The sequence below is a fragment of the Pelodiscus sinensis genome, chromosome 3 (genome assembly GCF_049634645.1).
Source record: "Pelodiscus sinensis isolate JC-2024 chromosome 3, ASM4963464v1, whole genome shotgun sequence".
In the NCBI taxonomy this organism is placed as follows: Eukaryota; Metazoa; Chordata; order Testudines; family Trionychidae; genus Pelodiscus; species Pelodiscus sinensis.
Window position 1 is genome coordinate 136,777,604 of NC_134713.1, and position 21,697 is coordinate 136,799,300.

Genomic DNA, 21,697 nt, shown 5'->3' on the forward strand with positions numbered 1-21,697 from the left:
CCCTCGTAGAGATCCACATTGGGTACTGTTTCATCATTCAAATTGCCCTCTGCCTTAGCTTTGGGGTTTCTATATGGGTCTTTAAAATTCTCGTACTTCAGTTTCCTGGCATGATCCAGCAGGAATCTGAAGGAAGAAGATATAGACAAAAATGCTTTTAAATTAAATATGTATGGCATGAGGCTGGATAATAGTGCAGATGACAATTTTTAAGTGTGTTGTCACTAATATACAGTTTGTTGCTTCCAATAATGACAGTGTAGGCAAATGTGATTTTTATATTTTTAGGACAGTATGACTTTGGTTTAGATTGTAACATCTCTGCACAGTTTTAGCTTATTACAGAGCAGCAGCTCTTCTGTTGTTAAGGTTGAGAATCATTTACTGTTTAACAGTCTTTTCTAAGTGCTCTAAAATCTATAAGCTTACATTCTGTTCTGTTATGTTCATGTATTTATATTATGCCCATCACTGTAGTGACTGAACATGTTCAAGTAGTGCAGCCAGCAGCATGGCTACATATCTGTTGCATGTTGTTTGTTCTCTTATCCTCTCCCCAGAGGGAGGAACAACTGGAATGGACTGCCTTGTTTTGGTGGGGTGTTTTTTTGGTTAAACATATCTCCTGCTATGTGTTTATATTAAAGAGGGCAAAGTCAAAGAAATGCACCTTGCACTGCAAGTGGAAAATGGTGAGTTTTGTGTTCCAGGAGGGAGTGACATGTTCATTCCACAGCCTCAGACTGACCCAGAAAATAGTTCTGCCTCTTGCATAGGAAAACTTTATTCTTACTCTGGGGTGGGCAAAAGGGCCTCGGCGGGCTGGATCTGGCCTGCCAAGTGGGTGGATCCGGCCCGCAGAGGCACTGCTGCTCCCCCGCCCTCAGGCCAATTAGGGCCTGGGGAGGGGGGAAACGCCCGAAGCCTTCCCCACTCTGCCCCCGCCCTGCACGCAGCACACAAAGCCTTCTCTGCTCTGCCCCTGCTCTGCAAGCAGGGCGGGGGCAGAGCGGAGAAGGCTTCGTTTGCATGCTCCCTCGCCCCCAGGCCCTAACTGCCAGGAGCACATGGTGCTTTGAAGCGCTGCACACTGCTCGCAGGGCAGGGGGAGAACAGAGGAGGCTTCGCACGCTTCCCCGCCTCCAGGCCAATCAGAGCATGGAGGCGGGGGAGCTGCTTGAAGATTCCTTTGCCGTGCCCCAGCCCTGAGAGGAGCCCAGCAGCACTTCAAAGTGCCACGTGCTCCTCGCAGAGTGGGAGGAGCCTTTCCGCGCTCTCTCACTCCCAGACCCTAATTGGCCTGGGGGAGGGGGAGTATGCCAAGCCTCTTCCAGGGCATGGGTGCCTAGTGGGAAGGAAGGGGCAAAGAGGCTTCCCCACCCCCAGACCAATTATGGTCTGGGGGTGGGGTAGCCCCGCCCCTTTCCATTTAGGTCCCACCCCTTTCTATTTAGGCCCCGCCCCTTCCATGGTGGCCTGAGGCCACTTCAGAAATTTTTGAAGTGGCCCTCAGGTAAAAATTATTGCCTACCCCTGCTGTTACTGTTGGAAATGTCCACTGTGCCGAAGGAGCAAAAATATTGCTCGCGGGTTTTGTCCCAGAAGTATCTTGGGCACAATGTGTGGAGCACTTTGAAGTAAGGATCAAGTGTTTAAATCTGATTTGAAATTCTGTGGAAGCCAATGTAAAGAGGACAAGTGTGATGTGGTCATGGTAGCCTGTGTGACTAAGGAGACATGCACAGCAGTTTGATTCAGTTGGAATTTTCTGAGTTCTGAAGGCTTCATGACTGAATATTAGAAAAAGACATATATATACAGACTCATACTTTCAAATCATCAGTGACCTTGAAGTAGATACACAGAGGGCTTTATATAAAAACCTGTGTATGCATGGCTGCAAGCTTTACTTCCTATCCATTATGAGACAGATATGGCCAGATTAATAAATAAATTTGTTACGGGAAGGCCAATTTGTACAAATAGTGCCATATTCTAGTTTTAATGAAATTTCCTTTTTATATTGAGAGGCCTGATTCCCAGTTTCAATCCTGGCTTTGCCTTGTTAGTACCGCTTAATAGCATTTATTGGAAGAAAAATTACATAGAAATAGAAAATTTATAATTTGTAAGTCTATGAGTTGTTAGTAGAACATATGTCAATTATAAGTTATTGCTCTATTACCAGTGATTCTCTCCCTAACAGTACGTTTATGCATGTTTATCAAAGGTGATTGAAGAAATAGAGGAAATGATGCAGGAATCACCTGACCCAGAAGACGACGAAGCACCCACGCAGTCAGACCGGCTTTCCATGCTTTCCCAGGAAATACAAACACTCAAGAGGTCCAGTACAAACAACAGTTATGAAGAGAGTAAGGGATATCTATTTATCTTGAGTATATTTGTAACTTCTTGAAAATAGGTAATGGTTCAAACTGCCCTACAGTTGATCTATAACCATTTCCATCTTTGAAATCATCTGCCTTTGACAAGGCAGTCAGAAAATCTTGAAAGGGAAAGTAAACTAGAATTAGTATGATTTCAACTTAAAACCCTCTAAACTTTGCTAAGAATATGTTTGCTTAGAACAGAATATAAAACCTTATCTTTACAATATTTAAAACAAAAGCAGCTGTATTTAAGTTTAGCATGCCGCATTTTACTGTTTACAGGATATGTAATCTTTGTAACTTTTAATATGTTAAAGCATAGAATGTGTCTGACATCTGCTAGTGTGCACTATATTCATTTAGAGAAATGACCTAAAGTTAGTAGAAGTAGAAAGCTTTGTACAAGATGAAGAAAAAGTTCTTCCATGATGTATTTTCTGTTACTCTGGTTTCTCTATTATAGTATAAACAAGAGAAGAAACAGATTCAGTTATAATCAGTGCTTCTGCGACTGCATAATGAGCTTGACTAATAGTCTCTGGTGAAGGTGGTTGTGAGAGTTTCACCTTTACTTTCATAGATTCTTTTTTTTAGCGATTTTGGACATTGTTGGTTCTTCAGGTAGATGATCACTAGGCATGTAAAATCCAGTTTAATTGGTTAATCTGTTAAACATATTGTTTAACTGGTTAACTGATTAAAGGAAGCAGGACGGAAGAGCCGCTCTAGCTGAGCTGGAGGAGCCCCCTTGTCTGCTGCTGGGCTGCTTCAGCTCCCACAGTAAGCAGCGTATTGGTTAACTAATTAAACAGTTACATCCCTAATGCTGACAAGTTTTCCACTTAGGTATGTGCATCCAGTGCTGGAGGTTTTACTGCTAAAAGTACCCATAAAAAGGCAATGCTCATGGTTGTTACTCCTCTTCTGTCTTATGAGGCAGTACCACCCTGACCCTCTCCCTCAGTTCCTTCTCACTGCCCGTGGCTATAGTCAAAGCTATGTGTGGTAGTAATCTCACAGCCTTGCCTTTAATCTTAGCTTGGTTTATTGTAGTCAGTGGATAGTGTCCCACGGCAATGCCCTCATTGGGAGTCAAACATCCATCCTCTTTTGAGTGGAGAGGCTTTCCATGCCAGTGACCTCCACGTGCAGTGCTTGCTTTGTCTAGGTGAGGCCCATCTTAAAGAGCATTGTTCAGTCTGTAGATCGTTCAAAAAGCAGACTCAGGTGGCATGGGACCCTTATCTCAAACAGCATCCACTTGAACCATGGCCCTCTTTGAGCCAAGATTGCCCTTTGCTCAGAAAGCATCACTGCCTCTTTTAGGGGACAAGCACTAATCTAAAGAGGCAGAGGAGCTGTTCTCAGTCATCAGTGCTGATGAAGATGTCTCATAAGACCAGTTGAGACCACTCCAAGTAACCTGGCAACTCCTCTGCCTCCCATAGGAACAGCGTGTACTAGTGCAGGACCAGTTCTGGTACAGAAGATGGCACAAGTATCTCTGGTCACTACCTGGCATTGAGTAGGAAGGGTAGAAATCCCTTAGCTTTAACCTTAGCTCTGACCTCCAGATGTCCATTGAGTGTGGTACTGACAAGGGCAATGCCAGTACTGCCTGTATCTGTTGTCAATGTTCCAGGCTACAGCAGATCTGTTCTACCTTTCCATTCCATCCTAACCACCGATCCAGAACTTTCCAAGACGCGTGCCTTTAGTAGCCCCTCCAATGAAGTAACTCCCTAAATCTTCATGCCCCTTAATACTGCACCCAGATATTCCCCACCCCACAGTGGGCATAGAGCTGGTACCAGAATCATTGTGGAAGGACCTCAGCAACAGAGCTCTCATTGCTCAGCATTTGACACCACAAATGGTCCTATTACAGCTTGTCCATGGTGGGCCCTCTGCAGAGCTATTTCAGCACCTTGCCTGAGGCAGATGGGCAGCAGCTCCTGGCTCAACCGGTTAGCATTACCCAGTTAGGGTGATGCTTACTGGGTAGACCAGTGTTTCTTAAACTGTGTTCCGTGGTACACCGGTGTGCCACGGAGAACAACAGAATTCAAAATGGCCGCCCTTAAAGGAGCAGGTGACCTTTTTTTTCCCTCAATAACTTCCCCCCGCCCTCAACAAAAAATCCTTGGTGTTCCTCATTAAAAAAAATATTGTTTGGTGTCCTCAGTCTTAAAAAGTTTAAGAAACACTGGGGTAGATGGTTAACCTTTCACATCCCTAGTCCATGCAAAGATGCTGATATGGGGCTCACAAGCAGCAAAGTATCCTCTGCAGTATTCCTGTGTGAAACCCTCCTCCCTCCCTCCCCCTGAAAACAGCAGGATTATCTTCGAAAGAAGGCTTGATACTACAAGAGGAAGCAGTCAGCCCCAGGCTTCAGAGTCTGGTAAGTGCCCATTTTGACTTCTTAGTCCAGAGCATTGCACCCCGCTCTTCATCCTCCCTGTCCTTTTGGGAACAGGCTAGCCCATTTTTACAGGGCTTGGGACAGTTATCTCTAATAGCTGAGTCCTAGATCCTGTTAGATTGGGCTACACAATCCAGTGCTTCTCCATCCGTCCTCCTCATGCCTCTCCCCATCCCTCTTCAGGAACCTTTCTAATGAAACACTGCTCATCAAGTAGATCACCTCTCTGCTGATGTTGGGAGTGGGAGAGGAAGTTCTGCCAGGATACCAGTGCTGGGACTTTTACTCTTAATATTTCCTGATAGCAAAATCCAAAAGCGGATGAGACCCATCCTCAATCTTCATGGCCTCAACAAGTTCATAACACAGATGAGGTTCTGCGTGGGCACTCTGTTGGCTGTCCTCCTTACACTTACTCAGAATGACAGGTTCTTTTCCCTGGACCTCAAAGACACTTACTTTTGTGTGGTGATTCTACCAAGCCACAGGATGTTTCTTCTTTCTGCAGTGGGAGAGCATCACTTTCAGTATACAGTTCAGTCTCTTGTCTGCCACCTGAGTCTTCACCAAATGCATAGAATTGTAGAAGACTGGAAAGGATCTCGAGAGATCATCATAGAATCATAGAATACTAGGACTGGAAGGGACCTTGAGAGGTCATCGAGTCCAGTCCCCTGCCCTCATGGCAGGACCAAATACTGCCTAGACCATCCCTGATAGACATTTATCTAACTTACTCTTAAATATCTCCACAGATGGAGATTCCACAACTTTCCTGGGCAATTTATTCCAATGTTTGACTACCCTGACAGTTAGGAACTTTTTTCTAATGTCCAATCTAAACCTCCCTTCCTGCAGTTTAAGCCCATTGCTTCTTGTTCTATCCCCAGAGGCCAAGATGAACAAGTTTTCTTCCTCCTCCTTATGACACCCTTTTAGATATCTGAAAACTGCTATCATGTCCCCCCTCAATCTTCTCTTCTCTAAACTAAACAAATCTAATTCCTTCAGCCTTCCCTCATAGGTCATGTTCTCTAGACTAATCATTCTCGTTGCTCTTCTCTGGACCCTCTCCAATTTCTCCACATCTTTCTTGAAATGCAGTGCCCAGAACTGAACACAATACTTCAATTGAGGCCTAACCAGCGCAGAGTAGAGCGGAAGAATGCCTTCTCATGTCTTGCTCACAACATACCTGTTAATGCATCCCAGAATCATGTTTTCTTTCTTTGCAACGGCATCACACTGCTGACTCATATTCAACTTGTGGTCCACTATAACCCCTAGATGCCTTTCTGCCATACTCCTTCCCAGACAGTCGCTTCCCATTCTGTATGTATGAAACTGATTGTTCCTTCCTAAGTGGAGCACTTTGCATTTGTCTTTATTAAACTTCATCCTATTTACCTCAGACCATTTCTCCAATTTGTTCAGGTCATTTTGAATTATGACCCTATCCTGCAGATTAGTCGCAACCCCTCCCAGCTTGGTGTCATCTGCAAACTTAATAAGCGTACTTTCTATACCAATATCTAAATTGTTGATGAAGATATTGAACAGAGCGGTCCCAAAACAGACTCTTGCGGAACCCCACTTGTTATGCCTTTCCAGCAGGATTGTGAACCATTAGTAACTACTCTCTGAGTATGGTTATCCAGCCAGTTATGCACCATCTAAGTTGTATTTACCTAGTTTATCAAGTCCAGTCTTTTGCACTCATGACTGACTAATGATTATTTAGACCATCCCTGACAGGTGTTTGTCTAACCAACTCTTAAATACTCCTAAATAACAGATTCCACAACTTATCTTGACAATTTATGCTGGTGCTTAACTAACATGACAGCTTTTCCAAATGTCCAACCTAAACCACTCTTGCTGCAATTTAAGCCCATTGCTGCTGCTTCTATCCTCAGATGTGACTGAGCACAACAGTTTACCTTCCTTTTCCTTGTAACAACCTGTTATGTACTTGAAAATTGTTACATCTCCCCTCCGTCTTTTCTTCTCCAAACTAAACAAACCTCTTTTTCAATGGCTTTGTCATGGCATATCTCAGGAGGACAGGAATTCACATCTTTTCATAATTCAATGATTGGTTGCTAAAGGGCGGCTTAAGAAAGGAGATTCTTTGCCCACGTGAACATTGCACTGTGTTTGCTTGACCATCTGGGACTCATTCTAAACACTGGAAAGCTAACTTTGGCTCCCACTCAAAAAAACCAAGTTCCTTGGGCCCCTGTTAGATTCCACAAGGATGAGAGCATTCCTGCTGGCTGACTGCTTCCAGGCAGTTCAACAGGTCTGCCGCAGACTGCAAACTCAGCATAACAGTCCAGGCCATCCACAACACAAATTGTGCCTTTTGGGATTGTATCAGGCACTTAGCAGTTCACATACATACAGACAATACCATTGCAATATATTGTGTGAACAAACAGGGGCTGGTGCAGATTACTCTGCCTAGAGGTGATCAACTGTGGCAGTTCTTCATCGAAGAAAACATCATTCTAGTAACACTTGCCAGTGGTACAAAAGCATATTGCAGAACATGTCAGCAGGGTTTTCCTAAGCCACGAGTGATCCCTGAAGGCAAGTATCCTCTGGGTTGTCTTCACAATGGGGGCATCCCCATGATCAAACTGTTTTATAATGAAAAAAAACAGAAAGTGTTGCCTACTTTGCTTTTGGGGGAGCATTGGAGAGGGAGCCTGGACCAAAGCTTTCAACTGTGTCTTTCTCTCTATTCTGATCCTTCCTCAAGTCATCCTCAAGCTGAAATCGGATCAGGCCAAGCTCATCCTAATTGCTCCAGAGCATCCAAGAAGTGCTAATTCCCAAACCTCCTTGCTTTGTCAGTTCAGTCTCCCATACTGCTTCTCTATCCTGACTTGCTCACTTGGCGCTACAATTACACCCTCCCTTGCACTTTAGACTGTAGCTGTTACATGGCTGAAAGAAAAGGAAGAGTGGTGCTCAGTGACTGGTCAGTAATTCCTACTCAATAGCAGGAAGTCCTCCACAAGGATATTCTACTTAGTGAAGTAGATGTTCTTGGTGTGTGGGACCCACATGACTGGAGTTTTCATACAGGACACCTTGGAGTCTCTACCGTATCTTCATAAATTGAGCCTTTTCTGTCAGCTTTACTTAACCGTCCAGTCAAGCCCCTTGTATTTTGCCCACTGCCCCTCTTGGGCTAGAAAACCGCAATCCTGATAACCATCACATTGACAAGATGGGTGTATGAGTTGCAGGCTTTATTGGCTGAACTGCTTTACATTCAATTCTCCAAGCACAATGTCATGCTGTGATTATCCTTGAAGTTTTTATTCAGGGTGGTCTCTGTTTCAGTTGGATCAGAAGGTGTATTTACGTGTGTTTTTCTTTAAGCTGCATTCCTCTCCAAAGAAACAGCACCTCCATTCTCTGGATGTCAGGCAATATCTAGCCTTTTACAGGACTAGGCTGTTTTGTGCTTCACCTCTCCTGTTCATATCATATGTAGACCACCTGACGGGACCTCGTGGTCTCAGATCATCTCCAGACAGATACACAGTCTTAATGCAGATTGTTATGAGAGAGTTTAGGCTATGTCTCCTCACGAGGGTTGAGGTCTCAATAGTGTTCCTTTGTGATATTTCCAATCTACATTTGCAGGGCAACTACGTGGTCATACATACATAAATTTATGAACCATTATGCTATTTTAGTGCATCTTCTAGACCTGACCCAGGTCGTGGAAGGGCAATACTGCAAGCCCTATTTCAGTAGAATCCAAGCTCTTCCTCCCTAGATTGGGGTACTATTCGAGAGTCACCTAAGTATCTACTCGAAGAAGAAGAAAACTGTTAGTTACTGTAAAGATAATTCTTCAAGATGCGGTGCAGCCATGTATTCCACAACCCTTCTTCCGTCCCCTCTGCTTGTAGGATTTCTATGCGAAGAAACTGAGGTATGTTGGGGAGGCACTGCTTTCATATAGCCAGGGTAGGAACCATAAATAAAAGGTACGAGTGCCACCCCTCTGGGTACTGCAAGGCGAAAGGGTAGATGCAGACATGTATTTTAAACAACAGTTATAGTAAGTAGCCATTTCTTTTAATTTGTGCCAAAGGAAAATACTCTGTTTCCTCTTTGTCTTGCACAAAAGAAAGACTTGGGAGAGTTTGTTTATAGTGTGACCATGATGCATTGAATTGCAGTTAAATGAAACGTTTGGCTAAACAGAGTTCATTTATGCCCCTGAAGATTGTGCTTTGCTGACTTGTGCTTCCAAACTGCCCTCTGGGAAAAGACATGAACCCAGACAGTGGCTGTCACCACATCATTCTGTTTTTTGGTTGGATTTAGAGAGCTTTGACAGAATTCTCACTTTTGCTTTCTGGGCCTTGCCACAAAACTACCTCACTTGTGGCAAGGTGGCTTGCTGTCTTTTCTGAATGTCAAACTTAGACTGCAAACTGACATATCCTGGCTGGTCTCTGGAAATCTCAGTCAGCATGGAGGCTTCAAAATCTGTATTTCAGGGATAGGGAATCCAAGGGACAGACTTCAAAAGCCTTTTGAGTAAGGTTTCCTAATTTTCCAAAAGATTCAGGTGATCTCAGAGACGTTTTGATATTCAGTCTTGTTCATATTGTATATGCTATTAATTTTGCTCTCCCTTATCAGTTACTCTTGTTCATTTCATTTTTTTTTATGGATAAACAGTCAGCTTTGACCAACTGATGCCTTGGTTTGCATTAAAAAATCATTTAGTTTGCTCTGCCAATCCCTCAGAATCCACTCTGACATCTTCTCGTATCATTGCCCCAGAGAAAGTAGTTATTACCTCAATTTTTTTGTTGCAAAGCAGTTTCAGAATTAATCTCCATTTGAAAACTTCACTCTCTTCTAGTCATCAGACTGCCTTGACCTAAGTTGGCATATTTATTTTTCCAGAACTGACAATCAGAATTGGCATCAATGAATGTTAACATCCCTTCAATTTTTGGACACACTGAAGCACCAAGTAATTCATAAGTTGATTGACCATGACATAGCTGAGATGCTACACTACAAGTCAGGATGGTATATAATACTTAGTCCAGCCACGAATATAGGGGATTGGACTAGATCGGGGTGGGCAATAATTTTTGAGTTGGGGGGGCCACTTAAAAATTTTTTAAGTGGTAATGGGCCTCAGATGGAAGGGGCTGGGCCTTTAAATAGCAGGAGTTGAAAGGGCTTACACCTCCCCTTCAGCTCCCAGGCATCGTGTTAGTTGGAAATGGAAGCTGCAAGCCCTTTCATTTCCTGCTATTTAAAGGGCTTGCTGCTCCCACCCTGCATTGCCTGGGGAGCTGAGGACACATGAGCCCTTTCAACTGCTTCTATTTGAAGGGCTCACATCTTCCCCGTGGCTGCCAGGCAACGCGTTGCCTGACAGGCTCAGGGAAGGCACGAACCCTTAGAATAGAAGCAGTTGAAAGGGCTCGCGCAGCTCCGGCTCCCAGGCAGTGTCCTAGGGGACAGGGCCTGGAACAGCTGCACAGGCCAGATCAGACTCACTGAGTGGCTTTCGCTCACTTCTGGACTAGATGAACTCTTGAGCTCCCTTCCAGTCCTCCAATTCTGTGATTCTAAGTAGAGGCCAAAGCCAACATGCTGAAAATTGAGTTGGCCCAAGTATCTTAACCAGTTAATGTCTTTGGGCATTTTGAACCACTTGCAAGTGTTTAAACCTAAACTGCTTCAAACTTGTAAAGCTTATGCTGCTTTGAGTATGTAAAGATTGCCCTTTATTCCCTTGCCAGAGTAAAGACCTATCCAGTGTAATGGTGATGATTTCCCTTGGCAAGGGAGTGAAGAAGAGCCAGCTCCAATATAATTTTTTCACAGGGTGATTGAAGAAATTAAGCCAAGATTCAGTTATTTTCTCTGTTATTTGCAGTAGTTGTAATATGTTGTATCTGTAGATATATTTATTTTTTTCAGCACCTATCCATAGGTGTAGGCAGTTAAACTTTCTTAAAACAATTTTGTAACTATATAAAATCTACAAAATACTTGCTAACTGAACTTGACCATGCAATAATAGCCATCTGAGTCATAATACTGTATGTATCATATTCTTCAGGTCTCTCTTTGACCTGTTCCCCCTATGTCAGTGGAAAAAAAGGGCTTTGTGGCATGCCCAGATGGTAACAATTTCCAGCTCTGGTAAATTTAGTTGGGGGAGTGAATTCTATAACCAGAGACCTAATGGAGAACATCCCTTGATCGGCCTCTTCACTTTTAAATCCAGCAAGCTGTAACTTGAACACATCTGCTTATTCTTCTTTGTCACACCTACTACCTGAACTGCTATTACTACCACTACTTTGAATCTAATAAGACTCCGAAAAGGCAAACTTGTGTTGCAAATGGTGGACATGCTCCCTCTGTCAGGGATCCTATATGACTCTCACTATTGCATTTTGGTGCTTCCCTCTGCTGACCAACCTCATTTGTTTCTTGTCTGCTTTGAGTGTATCAGCTAGCCTGAAACTAGCCCTCGTTTCAGAGCTATCAGGTCATCCATTCCCCCACACCAGCCTGAACAGAGAAGAAACCAAAGTGAACTGTGTCATACTAAATATATCACAGCCCTGTTTTCTTACCAGCCTTCCAGTGACCTGATTGTCAGTCTTCCTGTTCAAGGTTGTTAGGGGATCACTTAGTGAGAGTCCTTGGGGCAAATGAACAGTTGCCCAAGATTACTGTGTGGGATCTGTACAAAAGGTGCAAAGCCAGTGACTCATCCATTCTTCCTGCAATTTGCAGATGTTGGCAGAATCTAGTGATCACTGGTTACAAAAGCTTCTTGTGGATTTATAAGAATCAGCAACAGTATCCATACTTAGAATTTAATCACACAGTGCAACTCTCAATCACACCAGGCCTGAAATGTGCAGACTTCAGAAAGTACCATAGGTTGTCCTGCCATAAATTTTTCAGTAGCTTTTCTCAGAATATTCATAAACTGTTATATTGCAAGATTGTCATATCAGGGGATGGTTCTTGTGCAGCTTTACCACACTTTCTTTAGGGATACCTGCCACCTGATAGTTGCAGATTGCTTAACTCTTCACAAAGTTCTGTGGTAATAAAAAAACTGTGGTTATTTTATGTTTCATATTTTAATAGAGAACCCCAAAAAAGTTCACGGTGACCTTGTATGCCCCGAAAGTACATAATGTGTTTGTTTTAAAATTAGTTATGACATCTTATCAGTGGAAGAAGTGTTGTTAATCAAAACTCTAGGGAATCATTAAAAATCCTTTTTGGTAATCTCCCCAAACCTAAAAAATGGACACTGCTTTTTTATGCAGAATAGCCTCTCACTTGCTACTTACTTTTTTTTAAATAGGAGTACAAAAGCTATCTGTTGCTGAACTAAATGATCTACTAGAAGAAATTGAGACTGCCATTAAAGATTATTCTGAGGAGTTGGTACAGCAGTTGGCTCTACGGGATGAGCTGGAGTTTGAGAAGGAAGTGAAAAACAGCTTCATTTCTGTCCTCATTGAAGTACAAAACAAACAGAGAGAACACAAAGAAACAATGAAGAAGAAGAAAAAGCTGAAAAACGGTAGTCCTCAGAATGGCAAACAAGAAAGAGGTCATATGCCTGGAACAGTAAGAGTCATTGTAATTGCTTTTATAGATATGCAGAATTCAAGTTTTTTAAGTGTTAATTCATAGTGTACGTTTATCTAGTAAGTAAAAAATAATAAATACCTTTCACATATTAAATCATATTGATTTTCTCCTAGGGATGTAAAAGACTAGTCGACTATCCTATAAGCAAAAGCATATTAGATAGTCGATATACTAGTTGGATAGTCACTCCCCCGTCTCCCCACTTGCTGCCTCCATCAGAAAGAGGCATCAAGGGGGGGAAGAAGAGGGGAGGCTTCCGAGCAGCAGTGCTGTGTGGAGCTGGGGTCAGCTAGGGACTACCTTCTGACTCCGGGCTCTACGTGGCACTGCCGCTTTGAAACGCTGGGAGCCAGGGCTCATGTGACATTTCAAAGTGGCAGTGCTGCATGGAGCCCAGAGTCAGCTAAGGCTGTTGCTACACTTCAAAGGCGAGGCTTCCTTATAGAGTAATCAAATAGTCCATACAAATTGTATCGACTATACGCTTAGCCTATTAATCTAAATTGAACATCCCTATTTTCTCCTTACCTTCAAGCACAGGCAATGCCCAGTTCTTCCTCTTGAAATGTATGTTCCTTTTCATGATTCCTACCAGACTTTTACTTTTTCCCAGCTTCTGAGCATCATCTTTATAACTTCACTATGGCTCAAAATCGGTTGTGCGTTTCTCATCAGAGTCGTGGTCATTGCCATGCTTCATGGTTTTGTCTGGGTAGGCATAAAATATGTCACTGTTAGATGTGTATAGCACTGTCATTGATAATGCTGTACAAATCTTAATCTGATAGGGTGTGTCTAAATTACACCCCTCTGTCCGCAGAGGGATGTAAATTAGACACATCAAAAGTGCAAATGAAGCAGGGATTTAAATATCCCGCTCTTCATTTGCATAATGGCGGCTGCTGCTTTTTTTCAAAACAGGGCTTTTCGAAAAAAACTGGCAATATAGATGGGGCATTTTCGACAGAAATGCCCCATTTCGAAAGATCCTGTACTCCTCATTTATACCCATAAATCTAACATGTAAAATGTATGTATAGTGAAATATACACCCCCCCCCCATGCTGGTTCCAGTAAACTCAATGCAAAGTTCCTGTTAACTGACCTGAAATTAGAATTGGGCGCAAAGACAGATACATTATACATTTTCCGAAAGGGGCATGCTAATTTTACAGGTCGTAATAGGGAAATCCGCGGGGGATTTAAATATCCCCCGCGGCATTTAAATAAAAATGTCCGCCGCTTTTTTCCGGCTTTTAGAAAAGCCGGAAAAGAGCGTCTACACTGGCCCCGATCCTCCGGAAAAAAGCCCTTTTCCGGAGGGTCTCTTATTCCTACTTCAAAGTATTCCGGAGGAATAAGAGATCCTCCGGAAAAGGGCTTTTTTCCGGAGGATCGGGGCCAGTGTAGACGCTCTTTTCCGGCTTTTCTAAAAGCCGGAAAAAAGCGGCGGACATTTTTATTTAAATGCCGCGGGGGATATTTAAATCCCCCGTGGATTTCCCTATTACGACCTGTAAAATTAGCATGCCCCTTTCAGAAAAGGGGCCAGTGTAGACGTACCCTATGATTGTTCTCTATAAAATATGCCATCAACCAAAGAAAATGTATCTGATAGGATTAAAATAACAGGCTTTAGAGATGGAAAAGATATATTATGTCACCCAGTCTAAATTTCCCCAGTGCAGTTGTTTTCTTTACCGTATTATTTTCTAACACTTTGTCCAGTCTAGTGTTAAAAGCAGGGTTGTAAAAAGGTGTCTAAAAATGCAACTGTGTAACCGCTAAAAATCCTAGCGATTACATGCATTGCAGGCTCTATGGTATAAAGCTTAATGATAAGCTTTATACTGCAGAGCCCATAGTGAAACCTTCCCTGGAGCAGGACTGGCAAGGGCTGCCAGTCCTACTCCTGGGGAGGCTTTACTGAGGGCTCTGCAGCCAGTTTTCTGGCAGCCAGAGTGTAACCTGCAGTGAGGGGAGGTGGCAGGGACTCCTCCGGCCAGCCAGCTGGAGCAGCCCCTGCTTGTGGCACACCGCCCAAGCCGGGCCCACCACGGACAGGAGCTGCCACTGCCTGTAGTGGGCCCTGTGCCCAGCAGTCCCCTGCTCAGGGTAGGCAGAGAGCTGCTCCAGCCCCTACCAATTAACCTTTTACATCCTAAGTAAAAGAGCCAGTTTGATGTTACTGTATGCCACTGTTATGTGATCCAAAGAGAAATGTCACATTACTTCATTATTTTAAATTTGTGCATGCTAATATACAGATAATACTGATGTTTTGTATACTACTTATAGTTTGTTTAGATCAGAATGTGATACATGGTTTATATTTGCAAGCTTTAAATAGACAGTAGAATGTAACATTGTGATAGTTCCCATCATGCATTCTAGTATTCGTACCTAAATAATTCTCTTTATTTCTGTAACTCATTCCACTGGGAAAGAAAACGTGCATGCAGATTTCACACTGTGATGTTATCAAACAGTTTGATATGATGACAGAAGAAGTACAGTTAACCCCTGTACTTGTCAGAAGGTGTGCATAATACTGCTTGTTAATGAAAGAGGAGGAAGGAAAACATAAGAAATATTCTTCAGTAGTTTATTTAGAACATCATAAAATAATGGAAATTGAATATAAATGGTAGTATACTTTGTAGTTGAAACTGTTTGCTGTCAGATCAAAATTACTATACATCTGAAAATCGTTAAGCAAAACTGTTACCTAAGGTGTGTTCAGGCAGTTTACAATGTCATGTAAAGATGACACTTTTATTTGACTCAGAACAAGGCAAACAGCACCTGCCCTAAAGATCTTAGACTGTTTGACACACTTTTTTTGTTAACGTATTTTCTTTAATTCTGGAAATGCTAAATATGACTATTACTTTTTCTGTTGCTTTTATGGGGTCGAGAGTAGCAAATCTAAGTCTACCAGGCAACAGAAAATAATAATAATAATTGAATAATAGATTAGGGATTAATTATTACACTGTGTTACCTGTGATGAGGCAACTAAAAACCTACATTTAAAATGAAAGATTAAACTGCCAAAATGTATATTTAATTCAAACCCAGCTTTCTTCTTGCAATGTACAGACCAGTTGAAAGGGATTTACAGTACTTCCCAATAAGTACTGTGAAAGCCATTAAAGAAATTAGTATTAATTAAGCTACTGCTGCACTTACTATACAGTATCCTTACATAAGCAGAGAAAAACTGTAGTAATGTGTAATGTCATTGTTTGGTAACAGCTGACAAATGAAGTTTTTTTTCTTTATACTGCAAACGCTCTAAAAAGAATAAGCATAAAAACGAAGATTACAGAGAGAAAAGAAAAGAGAGCAAGGTTGAGGGTGCTAGAAATAACAGGACTTGTATCATTCTGATAAGTGAGAATTGTATGGTCTTTACTGTGCATAAGAATAGAAAGCATTTGTAACTACTGGGAAGGTTCATAGGATTCAACTTCTGAACTACTTTGGTTATAGATTATGTAGGGTTTCATATAACAATCATGTTAGACATTGTAAAGAAAAAAAGGGTGAATAATAATTTTGGTGTACAGGCAGTCCCCGACTTACGCGGATCCGACTTATGTCGGATCCGCACTTACAAACAGGGCTTTCTTGCCCCGGAGCTCACAGGCAGCGGTCAGCCACCTGGAACTCCGGGGCGAGAAAAGCTGCTCCCGGTGCCCCTGGTCTGCTGGGGACCGTCTCCAGCAGACCAGGGGCATCGGGAGCAAAGCCGCAGCCGTGGCGGGGTCCCGCGCTTCTGAGGCTTTGCCAGAGCAAAGCCTCAGAAGCGGGGGAACACGCCGCTGCTGCGGCTTTGCTCCCGGTGCCCCTGGTCTGCTGGGGACCGTCTCCAGCAGACCAGGGGCACCGCGAGCAAACCCGCAGCCATGGCGGGGTCCCGCGCTTCTGAGGCCAGAGCAAAGCCTCAGAAGCGGGAGAACACGCCGCTGCTGCGGCTTTGCTCGCGGTGCCCCTGGTCTGCTGGGGACCATCTCCAGCAGACCAGGGGCACCGCGAGCAAACCTGCAGCCGTGGCGGGGTCCCGCGCTTCTGAGGCTTTGCTCTGGCAAAGCCTCAGAAGCGCGGGACCCCGCCACGGCTGCGGCTTTGCTCCCGATGCCCCTGGTCTGCTGGAGACGGTCCCCAGCAGACCAGGGGCACCGGGCAAAGCCTCAGAGGCACCGGGCAAAGCTCTGGCAAAGCCTCAGAAGCGCGGGACCCCGCCGCGGCTGCGGATTTGCTCCCGGTGCCCCTGGTCTGCTGGGGACCGTCTCCAGCAGACCAGGGGCACCGGGAGCAAAGCGGGTCCCGCACCAGAGCAAAGCCTCAGAGGCGAGGCACCCCGCCACTGCGGCTTTTCTCCCCATGTCCCTGGTCTGCTGGGGGGGGGGTGCAGCTAGTGTGCTCCCCCCAGCAGACCAGGCTTTTGTTGTGGACCCTGGGGCAGAGCAGCTGGGGCGCTGCCGGTTGGTCCCGCAGTGCCGCTCTGGGCACTACTGGGCCAACCCGGCAGCACCCCAGCTGCTCTGCCCCAGGCGTCCTGATTCAGCCGCTGCTGGTCAGTTTCAGCAGCGGCTGAATCAGGACGCCTGGGGCAGAGCAGCTGGGGTGCTGCTGGGTTGGTCCAGTAGCGCCGAGGAGCGGCGCTACTGGAGCAACCCAGCAGCACCCCAGCTGCTCTGCCCCAGGCATCCCCAAGTCAGCCGTTGCTGAAACTGACCAGCGCTGACTACAGGAAGCCCGAGGCACAGTTGCTCTGCCCCGGGCTTCCTGGAATCAGCGGCTGATCAGTTTCAGCAGCAGCTGACTTGGGGTTCTTAAGTTGAATCTGTATGTAAGTCAGAACTGGCGATCAGTTTCAGCAGCGGCTGAATCTGGATGCCAGTTCCGACTTACATACAGATTCAACTTAAGAACAAACCTACAGTCCCTATCTTGTACATAACCTGGGGACTGCCTGTACTGACCCTTTAACTCAGGGCTACTCAACTTTGGAAGTCCCCGGGTTTACAATGATACTCAAAGGACATGCTGAGGGCCACAACTTAAGCGTGGTTGCATATACATGCAAATATACAGGCAGTCCCCGGGTTACGTACAAGATAGGGACTGTAGGTTTGTTCTTAAGTTGGATTTGTATGTAAGTCGGAACTGGTACATATTGTAGGGGAAACTCTAGCCAAACATTTCTCCAGAGCTCAGTTTTATTCTCCCACACCTCACTTCCCTCAGTCCTTTATTCTCAAGCTGAGGTGTCTGCTGAGAAAAGCCGCTCCGCATCTCCCTGGTCTGCAGGAGGGGGTGGGGCGCTAGCTTTGCATCTCCCTGGTCTGCTGTGGGGAAGCAGCTAGTGCAGGGTTGCCTCACCCCGTTTGTAAGTAGGGATCCAATGTAAGTCGGATCCATGTAACCCGGGGACTGCCTGTATATGCAAATAGTTTTTTTCACACTGACAGGCATGAATACAAAGATTAAGGCAAGAGACTACACAACACACAGGCCCCATTTCAGTCAGTTCTGCTCACATTAATAAAATGCAATATTTATCCAATTTCTACCCATATGATAGTATTTATACTAGCAATGACAGTCCAAGAATTTAACTACTAAAACGCATATCAACAGAAGACCATTATTTTGACTACTTTTTTGTTTTGACTCCCACGCGCGGGCTGCGTGTTGAGCCCCGCATAAACCCAAACCACACTGTGGGCCACAAACAAATGAGCCGCAGGCTGCATGTTGAGTAGCCCGGCTTTAACTAAACACAAATTTAAAGCAGCACATTTATAAGCTCTGTTGGCATTTGATAAGGAATCTATTAATTTTTCATTGAGCAGTACACTATTTGAGGCAGCCAGAATAGATGAGTATATTTTGTAGCCTTTCTTGAAGGAAGTTAGATATCCTAGATCCACTCTTCTGGATTTTATCCTCAGGAATGAGATTCACAGCTGAACAATAAATGAAATTGATTTGGATACCTCTCCAGTATCAATCATGTGAACTGTGAGTGCACACGGTATCATCTTGATTTCTAATTCTCAGATCCCTTTGTTCCCAGGAGGTATAGAAGGCTGAACATTGTCACGTGTCTCCTGTTGTTTTCAAATGATACAAATTGTGATATGTGATATTAGTATATGGGCTCTCTTTTCTTCAGACAATTGTTTTAGTTGACTACACAAGATATTCTTTATTTGTGAACCAGCTTAATTTTAAAATGATTGAAAAGTGGTAGCCCTTAAGCTTTGTTGTGCTATTAAGTATGGGATTGTACGTGCATATTGCACATTCAATTGCCTGTCTACTAGGAATGTTAGATACCATGTAATTGAATAATCATGTAACCACATCAGATTTTAGCAGTTACATGACTATTCAATAGTCCTTGGGGGCTGGGCCAGCAGCAAGAACACTCCAGCCCCACTCCTAGGGAGCCCTCTGCCACCCCATGCTGCTGCCTCTGATAGCAGGTGGGAGTTGGTCTGCAAGGGGAGCTGGTTTAAAAACAGCAGTCCTGAGTTTCCCATGGATAGAGGCTGTTCTGCGGCAGGCTCCCCTGCCCTCCCCTCTCCCCCGTGCTGCTGCCCTTCATAGAGGCAACAGTGCGGGGCAATGGTGGGTGGGAGCAGATGAAGCCGCTGCTCAGGGGAAGCTGGCTTTTAAAAGCCAGGTCCCCCCCAAGCACCAGCTCCTTACTTTCCCCTCCCTGCCTTTGTGGGAGGCAGCAAGGGGTGGGTGGAGAGCTGGCTTACAATCTGATTCCCCACACATATCAGCTCCCACCCCTCCCCCTGCCTCGCACTGCTGCCTCTGATAGAGAGGCAGCAGTGTGGCATGGGGGAGCAGGTGGCACTGCGGGACCCGATACATGCAGGCAGTCAGCTTGAAAGCCGGTTTCCCGCATGTGCCAGCACTCATCTTCCCCCGCCCCTCACCTTCTACACTCCTGCCTCTCTATCAGAGGCAGCAGCGTGGGGTTGCAGGGCTCCATGGGATCTGGTGCTCATAGGGAGCTGGCTTAAAAGCCAGCTCCACATGTGTACTGGCACCCACCGCTCACCCCCTTGCTGCCCAGGCTCATCAGTTAATCGTGTAGTTGACTACATGTTGACATTCCTACTGTCTACTTTTTTAGAGCTTGTAAGTACCTTAGTTAGCATTAGCTAATATATGTAAGACAAATGTAAGGCAGTTCACACTATTTTTGAAGTTCTTGTTTCATTCTTAAAAAGAGCTACTGATGTTTGAATTGAGAAGATTGTCTTCCAACACTAAATAATAGAATTTTTTTAATGAAACCTTGGACTGTCTAGAATCTGAATGTCTGCACATTTACCAAAATAAATTGGTAAAAATACTTTTATTTTTGTATTTATAAAAGTATTTATAATAAAATACTTTTATTAGCATATCCACTTTAAGGGTTGCACACTTTTAACTGTATCAGTATCTAAACAGGTATAGTTAAATCTATATAAAAATGTAAAAAAATCAATACAAAATCAATACAAAACTTTTAAAAGTGAACACTTGAAGCTAAACGGAAAAATACTTGTCATAATTACATAGCAAACACTTAATGATTTTTAAGTAAAAGTATTAAAAGTATTGTGTTTAAATTATTAAAATTTGAAAGACTGTACCAAACAAAATTAAATTTCATTCTTTTTATACACCAGTAATTTAGGAAAATTCTAATCTAAAAAAGAAGTGACATATTTGAGAAATAAATGCCTTGTATAAAATAGGTTTTGCTTCTTTTTACTGAATGTGATATTAGAAATTCAGTTGAAGGCTTTGGGGGGGGGGGGGGTTAACATGAGCTAGCAAAAGGTAAAATTTTCAATTAACTTAAGAAAAATATTGACATGGGATGGTTCAAATTTCAGTAAAGTGATTCAGTTCCATTCTCAAATCATTCAATTTGGAATTTCAAATAAATGGACTTGATGGTTCCATATGCCCCTGATATAGGACATTTTCCAATCGGGTTGTGAAAATGTTGGTTCCTAAATTCATATTTAGACACCTAAATAGAAGTAGCTTTGCTTTTTTAGAGATGTTGAGCAAACCCAGATTCTATTTATGGTAATGAAGACTGCAGGAGCTAAGCACCTTTGAAAAATACTATGTCTGGTTTTTGTATACACAGTCAACCTGTGGAACTCCTTGCCAGAGGATGTGGTGAAAGCTAGGGCTTTATCAGGGTTCAAAAAGAGCTAGATAGATTCATGGAGGTTAGGTCTATCAATGGCTATTAGCCAGGATGAGTAGGAATGTTGTCCCTAGCCTCTGTTTTTCTGGATGTGGGTGACACGGGAAGGATCACGTGAGGATTACCTGTTGTGTTCCCTCTCTCCGGGACATCTGGTATTGGCCACTGTTGGTAGACAGGATACTGGGTTGGATGGACCAGTGGTCTGACTCAGTATGGCCATTCTTATGTTTAAATACAGATTATGGGGCATATCTTCAGAAACCTAGGACTAAGTTTAAATGGTTAAATAAAGTTAGTGATGTAACTTTGAAGATGTAAAATTGTGTTGTTCTGGGTTTCACCCAGGCAAGTCAGAGGCTCAGTCTCTATTTGCTATGTAATCCTGGGTTCCTTGTGACTATGTAGCGTTGGTCTAGGTTAGCGTTAGGGCTCCAATATCAGCAGTCCACAAGTCTTACTCTGGCTTTGTCCAATTAGATGGCTCCTTGCAAGGTGACTTTATTACCTTTTTAGTCTTATATTTACTCTAAAATCATCCTACTACAGAGACAAGTCCATCTCACTCGACCATCCCAGAGAAATTATAGTAAAGACAGTTTAAAAAGACGGTAAAGCACTCCAACCTGTTAGCTTTTCAGAAGAACACACTTCACTGAACTTAAACATATACTTCTGGGGTGAAGGAGCCATGTTAATTCTGTGTGTCTGTCATATCTCACAAGGCATATTTTGTACAAATATTATTTCAGAAATCTGTATGATGTGGATACAAGGGTGTCCAGAATCAGAAAAATATGTTAGTATATTTCAAGAAAGTGAATTAAGGTGGCTTTGAAAGCCTACACTTTTGATTTCCTAAATTTTCTGTGGTAAATTTACAAACTTAATCATTGCATTAATATAGCATTTAATTCTTCCTTTAAAAAATAAATACAGGGCAATATG

The 21,697-nt window shown here is 43.6% G+C and overlaps 1 protein-coding gene across 2 annotated transcripts in view; it reads left to right on the top strand.

Annotated features, from left to right (window-relative positions):
- The window catches only part of FEZ2 (fasciculation and elongation protein zeta 2), a 51,438-nt gene that overhangs the window by 8,818 nt on the left and 20,923 nt on the right, over positions 1–21,697 (top strand). For both annotated transcript variants that reach the window (XM_075924936.1, XM_075924937.1), the window contains exons 4-5: positions 2,231–2,375; positions 12,212–12,480. In XM_075924936.1, the coding sequence (XP_075781051.1) occupies positions 2,231–2,375; positions 12,212–12,480 (414 nt within the window). The remainder of the gene's footprint in view (positions 1–2,230; positions 2,376–12,211; positions 12,481–21,697) is intronic.